This window comes from Equus przewalskii, chromosome 11 (assembly GCF_037783145.1).
Source record: "Equus przewalskii isolate Varuska chromosome 11, EquPr2, whole genome shotgun sequence".
Taxonomy (NCBI): domain Eukaryota; kingdom Metazoa; phylum Chordata; class Mammalia; order Perissodactyla; family Equidae; genus Equus; species Equus przewalskii.
The window spans coordinates 26705722-26717706 of record NC_091841.1 but is presented as its reverse complement, the minus strand read 5'-3'; the positions used below and the strand labels follow the sequence as shown (position 1 = coordinate 26717706).

At 51.9% G+C, this 11985-nt stretch overlaps 1 protein-coding gene across 1 annotated transcript; it reads right to left on the bottom strand.

The window, feature by feature from the left end:
* Positions 1–6263: 6263 nt before the first annotated feature.
* Positions 6264–11981, bottom strand: CDC42EP2 (CDC42 effector protein 2). The gene is made up of 2 exons (XM_070565441.1): positions 11788–11981; positions 6264–7780 (listed from the first exon to the last, which is right to left on the bottom strand). Exon 2 carries the CDS (start codon positions 7416–7418, stop codon positions 6774–6776), a length of 645 nt encoding a protein of 214 aa, XP_070421542.1. The 5' UTR covers positions 7419–7780; positions 11788–11981; the 3' UTR covers positions 6264–6773.
* Positions 11982–11985: the final 4 nt, after the last annotated feature.

The following is an 11985-nucleotide window of genomic DNA, read 5'->3' as shown; positions in this document are numbered from 1 at the left end:
GGCTTTCTGTTCTTTTAGGATTCTTTTAAGAAATGCTCCATCCCTGAACAATAGATACTCTATATGCTCTGAACCAGTGACCGGTATATATAGTGTTTCTCTTACAGACAAGAACCGTGGAGTGGAAGTAGGGGTTCAGCCTCCTGTTATCTCAACTAATGACTCTTTTGTAAAATGTTTGTTTCCTGTTCCTGCAACTCTGGTCTCTGGCTGATCTAGTCTTCAGGATGCAAAGAAGGAGTGCTTCCACCAGGGGGCACAATAATGATTTCTCTAAATTAGGAGCTGAGACTGCCAATGGACCATTTTGCAGTCCACCTGCCACAGGGCAAGAAAGTGAAAAGAGGATGCCACTGTTGGTTGGGGTGATTGATTTTAATTGTCAGGGGTAGATAGGATTGCTGTTACTCAGCAGGGGCAGATAGATAGAGATATGAATCTTCTTAATATTACGTTCAGGTAGTTAATGGGAGAGAGGTTCCTGGTTAGGTATTTTGTTCCAACCCTCCCACTAAAGACAAACTAAAAAATAGGAAGGGAAAAAAAAATCTTAAAAGTATTGAAAAGTTACTGATAAAGTGAAGAATTACTAGGCCAACATTTAGAGGCTAAAACCCAAAGAGGTAAGCCCAGAATTCCAAAGCAATTTTTGCTCTGGGGGTATTTACTGATCTGAAAGATATAACTGTCAAATTGAGCTGTTGTTTGGCAGTCTTTGGCTGGGGAGGATCAGAAATAAAAACCCAGAGCCTGATCAGGGTAGGAAGTCAGGTATCCCACCAGGGACACATACACACTTTAAGAGGGACATGTAGCCCAGAATCATGTTATCTGGGTGGTCCAGGGAAGCTCAAGCCTTGAACTTAGATTAAAGTGCACCCACTTAGGATGGACCTTGAGGGTATTATGTTAAGTGAAATAAGCCAGATAGAGAAAGACAATCTCTGTATGACTCCACTAATATGTGGAAGTTAAACATGTAGACAAAGAGAACAGGTTAGTGGTTACCAGGGGAAAGGGGGGATGGGGGGTGGGCACAAAGGGTGAAGGGGTGCACCTGCAACACAACTGACAAACAATAATGTACAACTGAAATTTCACAAGGTTTTAAACTATCATAATCTCAATAAAAAGTTTTTTTAAAAAGTGCACCCATTTATAATGCCCCTCATCACCCAGCAGAAGCAAGCATATTTGGTACCAAGCAACATCCTTTCTGAAGGAATGTACTGTCATCCTAGGCCTCAAATTATTTCTAAAACTATTTTTTCAGGTACAATATCCAGCCCATAATCAAAGATAATCAGGCACACAAAGAAACAAGAAACCTTGTGCAAGAATGGAAACAAACAACAGAAAACACAAATTGACCCATGAAGATTTAAGATAGTGGAATTCTCTGATACTGACCATCAAGTAACACCACTTACTGTGTTTAAAGAAGTAAAAGACAAGCATAAAAAAATCTGCAGGGAAGGGCTGGCCCCGTGGCCGAGTGGTTAAGTTCGCGCGCTCTGCTGCAGGCGGCCCAGTGTTTCGTTGGTTCGAATCCTGGGCGCGGACATGGCACTGCTCATCAAACCATGCTGAGGCAGCGTCCCACATGCCACAACTAGAAGGACCCACAACGAAGAATATACAACTATGTACTGGGGGGCTTTGGGGAGAAAAAGGAAAAAATAAAATCTTAAAAAAAAAAATATTAAAAAAAAAAATCTGCAGGGAACAAATACCTAGTAAGAAGTGCCACAATGGAATTTTAAAAGAATCACATAGAACTTCCAGAACTGAAGAATACAATAACCAAAATTAAGAACACAATGAATTTGTTAAAAAGCAGATTAGACACAGCTGAAGAGAGGACAAGTAAACTGGAAGAAATTGTCCTTAATACAGTATGGAAAGACGAAAGAACAGAAAATACCCAGTTAGAGCAGAAACACAGGGGATATAGAAAGATCTAACATATATTGAATTGGGGTCTCAGAGGGCAAGGAGAGAGAAAGGGGCAGGGGCAATATTTAAGGAGAAAATGACTGATCATTTACCCCAGATGATGAGAGACACTCATTTACATGTTGAAGAATCCCAAGCTTCATGGAAATAAAAGCTAAAGTATTTGGTATGACATTTCACGATGTCTGCAACTTACTTTCAAAAGGTCAGGGAAAAGCTTTTTCACATGCAAAGAGTTAGAGGGAATGAGGCAAAATGGTAATAACTGGCAAATCTGGATGAAGATATATGGATGTACATTGTACTATTCTTTCAATAGTTCTGTTAAGTTTGAAATGCTTCAAAATAAAGAGTTTGGGGAAAAAGTAAATTCTATACAGGGAAATCCACCAAGGGCTCAGATTCTTTAAAAAGAAGGTCTAGGACTTGTCACCTGGTAAAGCGCCCTGGAACAGCCAAGATGCAAGTTGAAGGCAAAGGGAACATGAACTGTGTAGCGAAGGAGGGAAGTTCTTCATATCAGCTACAGCTTTGCTGTAGAAAAAGACTATAGTTTCTACATATAGCTCTTTTCTTTCTGTGTCAAGTATATTATTATTATTATTAATTATTTGGTGATGAAGAGTGGCCCTGAGCTAACATCTGTGCCAATCTTCCTCCATTTTGTATATGGGTCACTGCCACAGCATGGCTTCATGAGAGGTGTAGGTCCACGACCAGGATCCAAACCTGTGAACCCAGGTCCGCTAAGCGGAGTGTGCCAAATTCAATCACCATGCAACCAGGCCAGCCCCCAAGTATATTTTTAAAATATTTTAATTCTCCCATTCTTCTTTCCCTCCGCTCTGGTATATAGGGTGTATTGGTGGTAATTAACTTTACTGTGTAGTTCACAGTTTGCAAAATATTGAGATGGGCTGGTAAAGGACTTGCAGGAGGAAGACATCATCTAGAAATCTGGACTTGGAAGCGGATGTGGTAATTGACGAGATTTTGAGTTGTCTCCCTTTGGAAAAAGAGTGAAAGTATTTTTGACAGGAAGAGGAACAGATGCATTATACTAGTAGGATACATATTTATATTTAAAACTATATTTATATATTATTTATTTAATACATGTATATATTTAATTTTATTTCTATATTTTAATATTATATCATATTAAAATATATAAATATTTATTCTTCATATATTAAATATATAATATATAAAATGTATTTTAAAACCTATAAAAAAGTATATATATATTTTTCAGAGTAAATACTAGAATAAGCACATGCATGGATGTTGGGCATCGAAAACAGTGGACTGTAGAGATATTTGTCAGGTTTTTGGCTGTCCAACAACAACTTCTCTTCCTATTTTGGGGAAGTCCTTCCTGTGGGTGGTTTTGTGGGACATGGCGCCTGGACACCACTGTATGAGCTGAAGAGGGAAGGTCCCTGTGTATCATCGTCACCCCCCACCCCCGGCTCCCGGCTACCCCGGTGTAAGCAGGTACCCTGAGTTTAGTTAACCTGATGCTTCAGGTACCCTGCCGAGTTCCCTGTCTCCATCTGACGTTGCAGCCCCGACTGGTTGCCCAGGACCCTTGGGCTGGTGCCTGACGCAGGGCGTGTGGGGAGCAGTTCCAGGGACCCAGGACAAGCATGTCCCCCTTCCATGGCCTCAGCTCAGGTCCAGGGTGAGCGGCTGCCTTCCAGCTGGGTGAAGCTCTACGGCAGGTGTCCTTTTTTCTCGTCTTCTCCTCCCAGGCAGACGGGGACAAGCACCCTAGCGCTGACGGGGGAGCCTGCAGGCAGGAAGGTGCTGGCCCTTCAGCGCCCACCCTTTGCCTTCGCCCTGTAGCAGGTCCTGCAGCTGAACCCTTGTCGGGGGGCAGGGTTGCAGGTGAGCACAGGCTTTGGGGTCTCACGGACCTGGGTTCAAATCCCACTATATAGTGAACCCCTAACCTCTAATGATGGCAAAAATTTCCTATGAAAATAAAAAGTTTGGTGGGAATGTAAAATGCTGCAGCTGCTGTGGAAAACAGTACTGGAGTTCCTCAAGAAATGAAACACAGAATGACCGTTTGATTCAGCAATTCCACTTCTGTGTATACACCCAAAAGAACTGAAAGCAGGGACTCAAACAGAAATTTGTACACCCACGTTCACAGCAGCATTATGCACAATAGCCAAAAGGTGGAAGCAACCCAGGTGTCCCTCGATGGATGAATGGATAAACAGAATGTGGCACTGTATCCATACAATGGAATATTATTCAGCCTTTAAAAAGTAGGAAATGTTAACACACACTACAGCACGAGTGAAACTTGAAGTCATTATGCTAAGTGAAATAAGCCAGTTGCAAAAAGACAAACACTGTCTGATTCCACTTATGTCAGGTCCCTAGAATAGTCAAATTCAGACAGAAAAGTAGAATGGTGGTTGCCAGGGGCTGGGGGAAGGGAGAATGGGGAGTTGGTGTGTAATGGGTATAGGGAGAGTGTCACTTTGGGAAGAAAAAAGTTCTCGAAATGGATGGTGGTGATGATTGCTGAATAATGTGAATGTACTTAACGCCACTGAGGCGTACACTTAAAAATGGTTAAAATGGTAAATTCCATGTTATATATATTTTATCAGAACAAAAAAATGCATCATCTAAAAAAAAAAGGAAAAAAAGAGCTGCATTGCCAAACAAAATATGTCCTGGTCAAATTCAGCCTCCACTAAGAAATCTGGCCCAGGGGCTGGAGGCAGGAAGGGCTGGGGGTCTGGGAACTGAAGGGTCAAAAGGATGGAAAAGAACAAGTGGAGATGGAAGAAGGGGCCCAGTGAGGCTTGAACTTGCCTCCAGCTGCCCACGTGGCCTGTGACACTCAGGCACCAAGCCCCACGTCGACAAGGCCCCTCCTCTCTGTCGCCACCCTCCCTGCCCCATCCAATCCTCATCCTACCAGGGCCTCCTCCTCTTTGGCCTTCGGTCCCTCTCCCACATGGCCTGGGTGCTGACCTCTCTAAAGCCTGGATCTGACCACGTCTCTCCTGCTTAAAATCCTCTGGCAGCTCCCCTTTGCTCAGCTTCAGCTGGCAAACAATTTTTAAGCTGACTCGCCCCTGCTTTTCCAGCTTCCCGGCCATGCCTTTCCTGAGCCCCAGGTTCCTTTATGTCACACACCATGACCAGTTCTGAATACTTTCCATGTGGCAATTGGTAAACATTATCTCTAATTTTCTCAACAACCCTGCAAGGTGGGTATCACTGACTCTATTTTAGAGAAGGAGAAACTGAGTCTCACACAGGCGAGGTCAGACTCAGATCTATACTCTTCTCTGTCATTCACTCTGCTGCCTCAGTGCCTTTGCATATGCATGAGCATAAGTCTGTTAGCCCTCAGGTTTGGTTCAGAATCACATGCGATCACTCTAATGTGCCCTGACACCACCCACACCCCTGTCCCAGGCATTCCCCACACAGTTTTCTTCATAGTGTTCACCACTGTTGGAAATCATCTTACTTGCTTACAAATTTAATATTCTTCTCTCCACTAAAATGTAAGCTCCAGGGGCTGGCCCGGTGGCGCAGTGGTTAAGTTTACACATTGCACTTCAGCAGCCCTGGGTTCACCAGTTCAGATCCTGGGTACGGACATGGCACCGCTTGGCATGCCATGCTGTGGTAGGCGTCCCACATATAAAGTAGAGGAAGATGGGCATGGATGTTAGCTCAGGGCCAATCTTCCTCAGGAAAAAGAAGAGGATTGGCAGCAGATGTTAGCTCGGGGCTAATCTTCCTCAAAAAAAAAAAAAAGTAAGCTTCGGAAGAGCAAGGACCTATCTGTCTGGTATCCCCAGCACGTGGAGCATGCCAAGGGCACTGTAGATGCTCAGTAACAACACTGATGGGATGAGGCTGCGATGAGCGCTGTCAGATCCCTCCCAGCCCCGGCCCGGCCCTCCCTCCTGCTTGCTCCCTTAGCCCTCTGACACTGGAGATGCTGGTAGTCCCTTGCACTAGGCCTTGTGGTTATCCTTTCACTCTTGGGTCTCCCCCGGCAGACCCCAGCGCCTAGCCTACACCAGTGCCCAGCCACCTCTTGCCAAACACCTGGATCGATGTTGGAACATCCCCACTTGGCACTCGGTCGGTTCCTGCTCCATTCTCACGATGGGCTCGGAATCAGGTACCATCTTCCGAAGGGCAGGGCCCGCCCTGCACAAAGCCCTCTGGGGCTAGGGTCTCCCCAAGGGCCAGCCAAGCTCAGAGACCCACCCATCTTCAGGAAGAAACCTGGGACAAGAGGACAGGGAACACAACCATAGCAGCAGCAACTTTTATTGCGACCAGAATCCCTGGTCATGTGGGAGGGGATGGGGCAGAGGGACTTTTGGTACTGATGCCATGTTCCCGGTCCAGGACATGAAAGGTCTGGCTGACTGTGCCCTGCCCTTCCCCCGCCCCCCGAATCAGGGCAGGGCGTCCGACGGGGCTGAGACCAAGGGGAGTCCATTTCAGCAGACCTTTCATCCAAGGGAACTGAGGAAGGAGGAGCAGTTGGTGGTGGGGGACCAGGTGGCCCAAGATGCTCAGGGCACTTTGGGCTGACTTCTGCACATGTCCTTGGTGGGTTTTAGGGGAAAGCAATGAGGCGAGCTCTGCTCACGGGGAGTGGGTAGGGAGGGGGAAACAAAGGGCGAGGTGAGAAATTGCTGGCCAGTGACCACACAGGTGGGACCTCGGGATTCCAACTTCTAGCTCAGGGCTGTGTCCACCCCCTGCCTCCCACCATTCACCCCAGCCTGGGTGCCCAGCCTGGCCAGCCTCGGTTCCTATGTGGGGATCTGCATATGGCCCAGGTCCTGGTCCATGATCTGGAGGACGTCGTCCAGGATGGAAGGCCCCAGGTCCACGTGCAGCGAGAGCAGGGAGCTGGCATGAGACAGGAAGGGCTCCTCTGCCCCCGACTCAGGGGTCAGCCCATTGTGGGCCGAGCCAGCCTCCGGAATTCTCCAGATGTCCACACTCCCTGCCTCCTGTGGGGAAGGCTGTGGGGAAGACTGAGGGGTCTCCAGGTGCAGGCGAGGGGGCTTGGGTGGGGCCTGGGTTGTGGGCAGGGTGAGGGCCTGGGGCCCACCGATGACTGGGAGGGAGATGGCGTTCTTGAGCAGAGGGGACGGCCCGTCGGGGAGCTCCTGCCCATACAGCGTGGCCGTGCGGGTGAACTGGAAGGGGAGGTCGAAGGTGCCATCCTCCTCAGGTCCCTCGACCGCTGTCCCGGGCAGGAGGTGGAACTTGCCCTGCAGGAAGGAGATGTCACCAAACATGTCGCTGCCGCCTCCACTGCCGATATGAATGGTGTGGCGGAAGTCCCCCAGCGGCGGGCTGATCATGTCTGAGGACAGCAGGTCCCGAAGCTTCTCTTTCTTGCCCTTGCGGCTGCCGCGCTTCAGATAGATGGGCACCTTGGTGGACATCGTGACCTCACCACCCAGGCCTGGCTGCTGGAGCCAAGACAGTCCACCGTGGAGCTCACAGCCTCCTGCTGCCTCCTCTCACCACCCTTGACCTGGAACCCCCAGAGGGTGGTTTTCAGGGACCAAAACTTGCAAAGGGGCTAAGACTAGCGTGTGGGGTATGACCAGAGTCGGCCCAAGGAATTAGAAAAAGAAAGATGAATGATCAATGAAGTCAGAGGGGTCGAGATAATAAAAATCACTTTCTCCCAAAAGAGTTGAAAACGCTTCTGAAAATTGGAAGCAGAAAGGCAGAGATCTCGTCGGCAGCAATGCTCTCTGCTCTGTTCTCGTGACTATCTTCCTGGTCCGTGGTTGAGGAGCTGAAATACCAAGGGGACAAGTCAGGGACAGAAGACAAAAGTCGGAAGCATCTGTCTCATTTCTGGATCCCCTGTGTCAGCCCTGGGAGCCCAAGGGGGGCCGCTGTCCTGGGGGAGCCCTGGAAGAATCGTGTTCATTCATGGACTCAGTGCGCCTTAGGGCCTGGGTCACCAGTGCCAAGCCCTTCCCTTTGCAAGTGGGGAAACTGAGGCCTGGGAACCCGAGTGACAGGCCCGAAATCGCACACAGAGTCCTGGCTCTGGTCTCTTGCCCTGGGTCCCCAGCTCTGCTTCTCACCAACGGCCGGGTACTCAACCCCTACCGCACATCGACGGTGCCCTAAAACACGACAGGTGACAATTGTGCGGGGGTCTCACAGACTTCTCTTGATTCCCTACTTGACTGAGGACAGAGATCTTGTAACCTGTCTCGTCCACCCAGGCCTGGCACAGGCTGGACGACACACAGCAGATGTCCAGCCAATGGTGCCAAATGACTGACACCTCCACTCATGTCCCACCTGGAAGTGACGTCGCTTTCTGGGAGTTTCCTTTTCTCCTCCTCCGGGTGAGCAGTCCCTTATGGGCAGAGGCTGAGTCTAAAGTACTTTCTGTCCCTCTTTCCTGCCCCAGCACCTAAGGGGAAGATGGAGCTGGGGGTACAAATTTTTCAGGGGCTTTGCTCTGTGCCTGGCATTTTGCTGAGTTCTTTGCAAACACATCTCATTTAATCAACACAACCCTCCTCCTATTGTTCGCATTTTAAAATTAGCGCTATTAAGACATTTTGGAGGAATTCCCACAAGGCATTGCAGAGGGAGAGAAGAAAAAAGCAAAAATGTAGTAAAGAAGATTCCATTTATTGAAAGTGTCAAGCAGCGCCCCAGCCAGCCTCCCCATATATGCATGTATGTGCCTACATATACAGGCCTGCAGAGGATTAAACCCGACATGAGAACAGAGAAGAATATGGAAGGCCAGCACCAGAGTGTCATATGGGTACTTAGATTGGGATGGGGTGTGGGCTCAGTGACGTGGGAGCAAAGCTGTCCTCAATAAAAATAACAATCTGTAGTATTTGCTCATGATACATCCATGTGAAGGGATGGTCGCCAAAATGTTGATGGTGGTTCTCTTGAGGGGGTGGAATTTCAGGCGACTTTCCTTTTCTTGTCCACACTTTTACAAGCTCAAATTCTTAACAATAAGCATGTATTATTTATGTGCATATATTATTTATGTAATCAGAAAAAATAAAACTATTATTAATGCGGAAAAAATAAATACACTCTGGAGGCTCCCCCAGAAAAAGGAAGCATTCACAGCAGTCCGTCTGGTTCCCATGTTGGGGGACTGGCCGATACGTGGACAAACCAGAGCCCAGATGTACAATCAGAGAACAAAAGGCAAAGAAAGAAACTCGTCCAAGGTCACCAGCGGGTAATCAGATGAGCCCACCTTCTCCCACTGCCCCCTCCCAGGCTGGCAGGGGCCGAGCAGGTGGGAAATCGCTGGGAGGGGCCATGCAGCGGGCAGGTCTCTGCCGGTTCCTCGGCCCCCTTCTGCATCCTGGGGCTTGGCAGGAGGATGCAGGAGAGGCGGAGTCTCAGCTCCTCCCTCCAGCCCAGGCCCTCACTCAGGAAACCCCACCCCAGGACAACACCCTAGGTCAGTGTGCTGAGCCACAGAGACAGCGGACATCTTGCCCCTCCCAGAGCACCTGCAGCTCAACAAGAAACCAAAGAGTGACTCTCCTGAGGTGGAATTCCAGCTCAGCTTGGAAGGCGCTGGGAGGAGAGTGGAGAAAGCAGTGGGCGCCCTGAGGTCTTGGAATCCCAGCTCCGGTTCATTTACTGGTGCCCACCATGACAGGCCTGGGGGGATGCTGACACACATCCTATCTGTGCCCTTGGCAGGCGAGAAGTCCTGCGGGAGCTTTTCCTTCCTTTTTCACTCAAGGAGAGTGAGGCTGACTGGTGGGATTTGCGCAGAGCCTGGGCCAGGTCCCCCGCCCTTCCCCAATCACACAGGGGCGCCAAGACAGCCTGAGTGTTTCCACAACAAGTCGGGCGTCCCTGACAGCTGTCTCACTCTGAGCCAGATGTACCGCCCAATTCCAGATGTGGGGAGAACCGAGGCTATGGGGAAGGGCTGGGCTAGCGTCAACCACCCAGGGGAGAGCTGGGAATTCCAACCATGAAGCCCTAAGTATTCAGATTTGGCAACCACAAGACCCCAGGCTCCATTCGAATGCTCCTAGCCGCAGCGCGGTGGGTTTCACTACTGCCCTTTACAGAGGCAGAAGCTGAAGCTCAGAGATGTGAGGAAACTTCGCTGAGGTCACCCAGCTAGTAAGGGGAACAGTGGGCACTGGTACCCAGCGGGTTCCATGTGGCTCCGATGCAGTGGGGCACGCCACCTCCACAATCTCCTTGGGGAGCAGGAGAGAAGCAGCCTCCCAGCTAGGCTGGGGCACGGGGTCCCCAGGCCTCCTCTATCTAAGTCCTCCCTCTTGGCTGCCCGACCCCCCCCCCCCCACAACTTGCAAGTGTCCCAGAGATACGAGAGTGAACTCTCCATCAGGACAAGGCCTGCAGCAGTGTTAGGAGCAGATGGGAGCCATCCCAGCTCTGTGGGCTTGCTCTGGACAGGAGCGCTGGGCCTCCTTCAGAGAAAATGACTTCGGGGAGGCAGAGCCCCTCGAGTCACAGGAATGCTAGGCCACGCCCCACCAGGGGTGTTCAAAGAGCAGCGCCCCCGACCTTGAAATCAGGAGACTGACCTTGAGTCCATCTCCACCTGCGACTCACTCTGTGACCTTGGGCGAGACACCTCTCCTCTCTGGCCCTCACCTTCCTCATCTATCAAATGCGCTGACAAGTCATCACCAGAGGGCTCCTGGAGACCCTACTGGGATACTGCACGTGGGAACGCCATGTGCAACAGAAGGGGTTAGAGGTCACAGTCAGCCCCGTCATTTATTCAGCAAATAGCTAGAGGGCCTTCGTCAAACATTCTAGCTCTCCACGGACAGTGCTCCAAACAAAACCAAAAATGAACGGCCCTGGCCCGAAGCGTGCGCCTCCTCCTGACCCCCCGACGTAGCCTGCGCAGAGAACCCCCTCTCCAGCCACAGGGTCTCCGGGCATCCCGGTGCGGAGCCGTGCTCGCCTCCGCGGCCGCTGGGTGGCGCGCGCGCTCCCTCTCTCGCCCCGCATCCCGGAGGAGTCAGGCGCGCCCCGGGGTCTCCAGCGCGCCTTCAGCTCCAAGCAGGCGCCCCTCAAGGAGCGGTGTGCCCGCGTACCAGATGCGGATTGTCCGCGGGATCTTCTTCTCGTGGGGGGGGGCGGGGGTCTGGTCTCAAAACTAGACAATCGGCGGGGAAAATGGGGCGGTTGGGGACCCTGCTCGGGTCTCCAAGCTCTGGGAGGAGCCTCCCCCGTGCTTTCCGGGCTGGGAGATGTCCGAGTGTCCGCTCGGCGCAGGGCCAGAGCTCGGGCGTGCGGGCCCCCGCCCCCGGCTCCCGCGGGTCCGGCCCCTCAGCCCCAGCTCGGGTTCCGGCGCCGATCCCTCTCCGCCCTCTGGCCGCGCGCAGCCCAGCCCAGCCCGGATCCGTTTCAGGACACTCGCGGTCGTGGCTAAAGATAGGAGAACACCTCACCATCGGCTAAAAATACGACCCCCAGCCCGGGCGGCGACGCTGGGCGGCGGGAGGGCGCTCTCGCGTCCCCGGGGTGGGGCAGGGGCTAGGGCTCAGGCTGGAGGACGGGACCCGGAGTTCGGGTTCGGGATGCGCTGCGCCCCGCAGGCGGAGGGGGGCGCGGGCGTGGCCTCGGGACCGAGGCGCAGGCGGGAAACACCGTGGAGCCCGAGGCTCCCAGGAAAGAACCTGCGCGGAGGTGAGACGGGAGCCGGGGCGTGAGCTGGAACGCGGCGCCACAGGGATGGGCCCCTCGAGGGGTCTCTCGGAGCCGCACACGGGCTGCAGAGTCCCGGCCCGAACTCACCTTGAGGCGCACAGGCGGCCGGCCCGCGGGCGGCGAGAACTCCAGAGCTGGACGGCGCGGCGCTCCGACCCGATCCCGGCGGGGAACTTACTGTGCGAACCGTGGCCCCTGAAGCTCCGCCCCCGGCCCGCGGAGCCAATGCCGAGGCTGCCCCAGCCAAGCCCCGCCCACTCCGGGCCCCGCCTGGGCTCCCCCTGG

Excerpts from the sequence above, each read along its gene's own strand:
- CDC42EP2 (XM_070565441.1), bottom strand. The coding sequence starts at position 7,418 with ATGTCCACCAAGGTGCCCATCTATCTGAAGCGCGGCAGCCGCAAGGGC.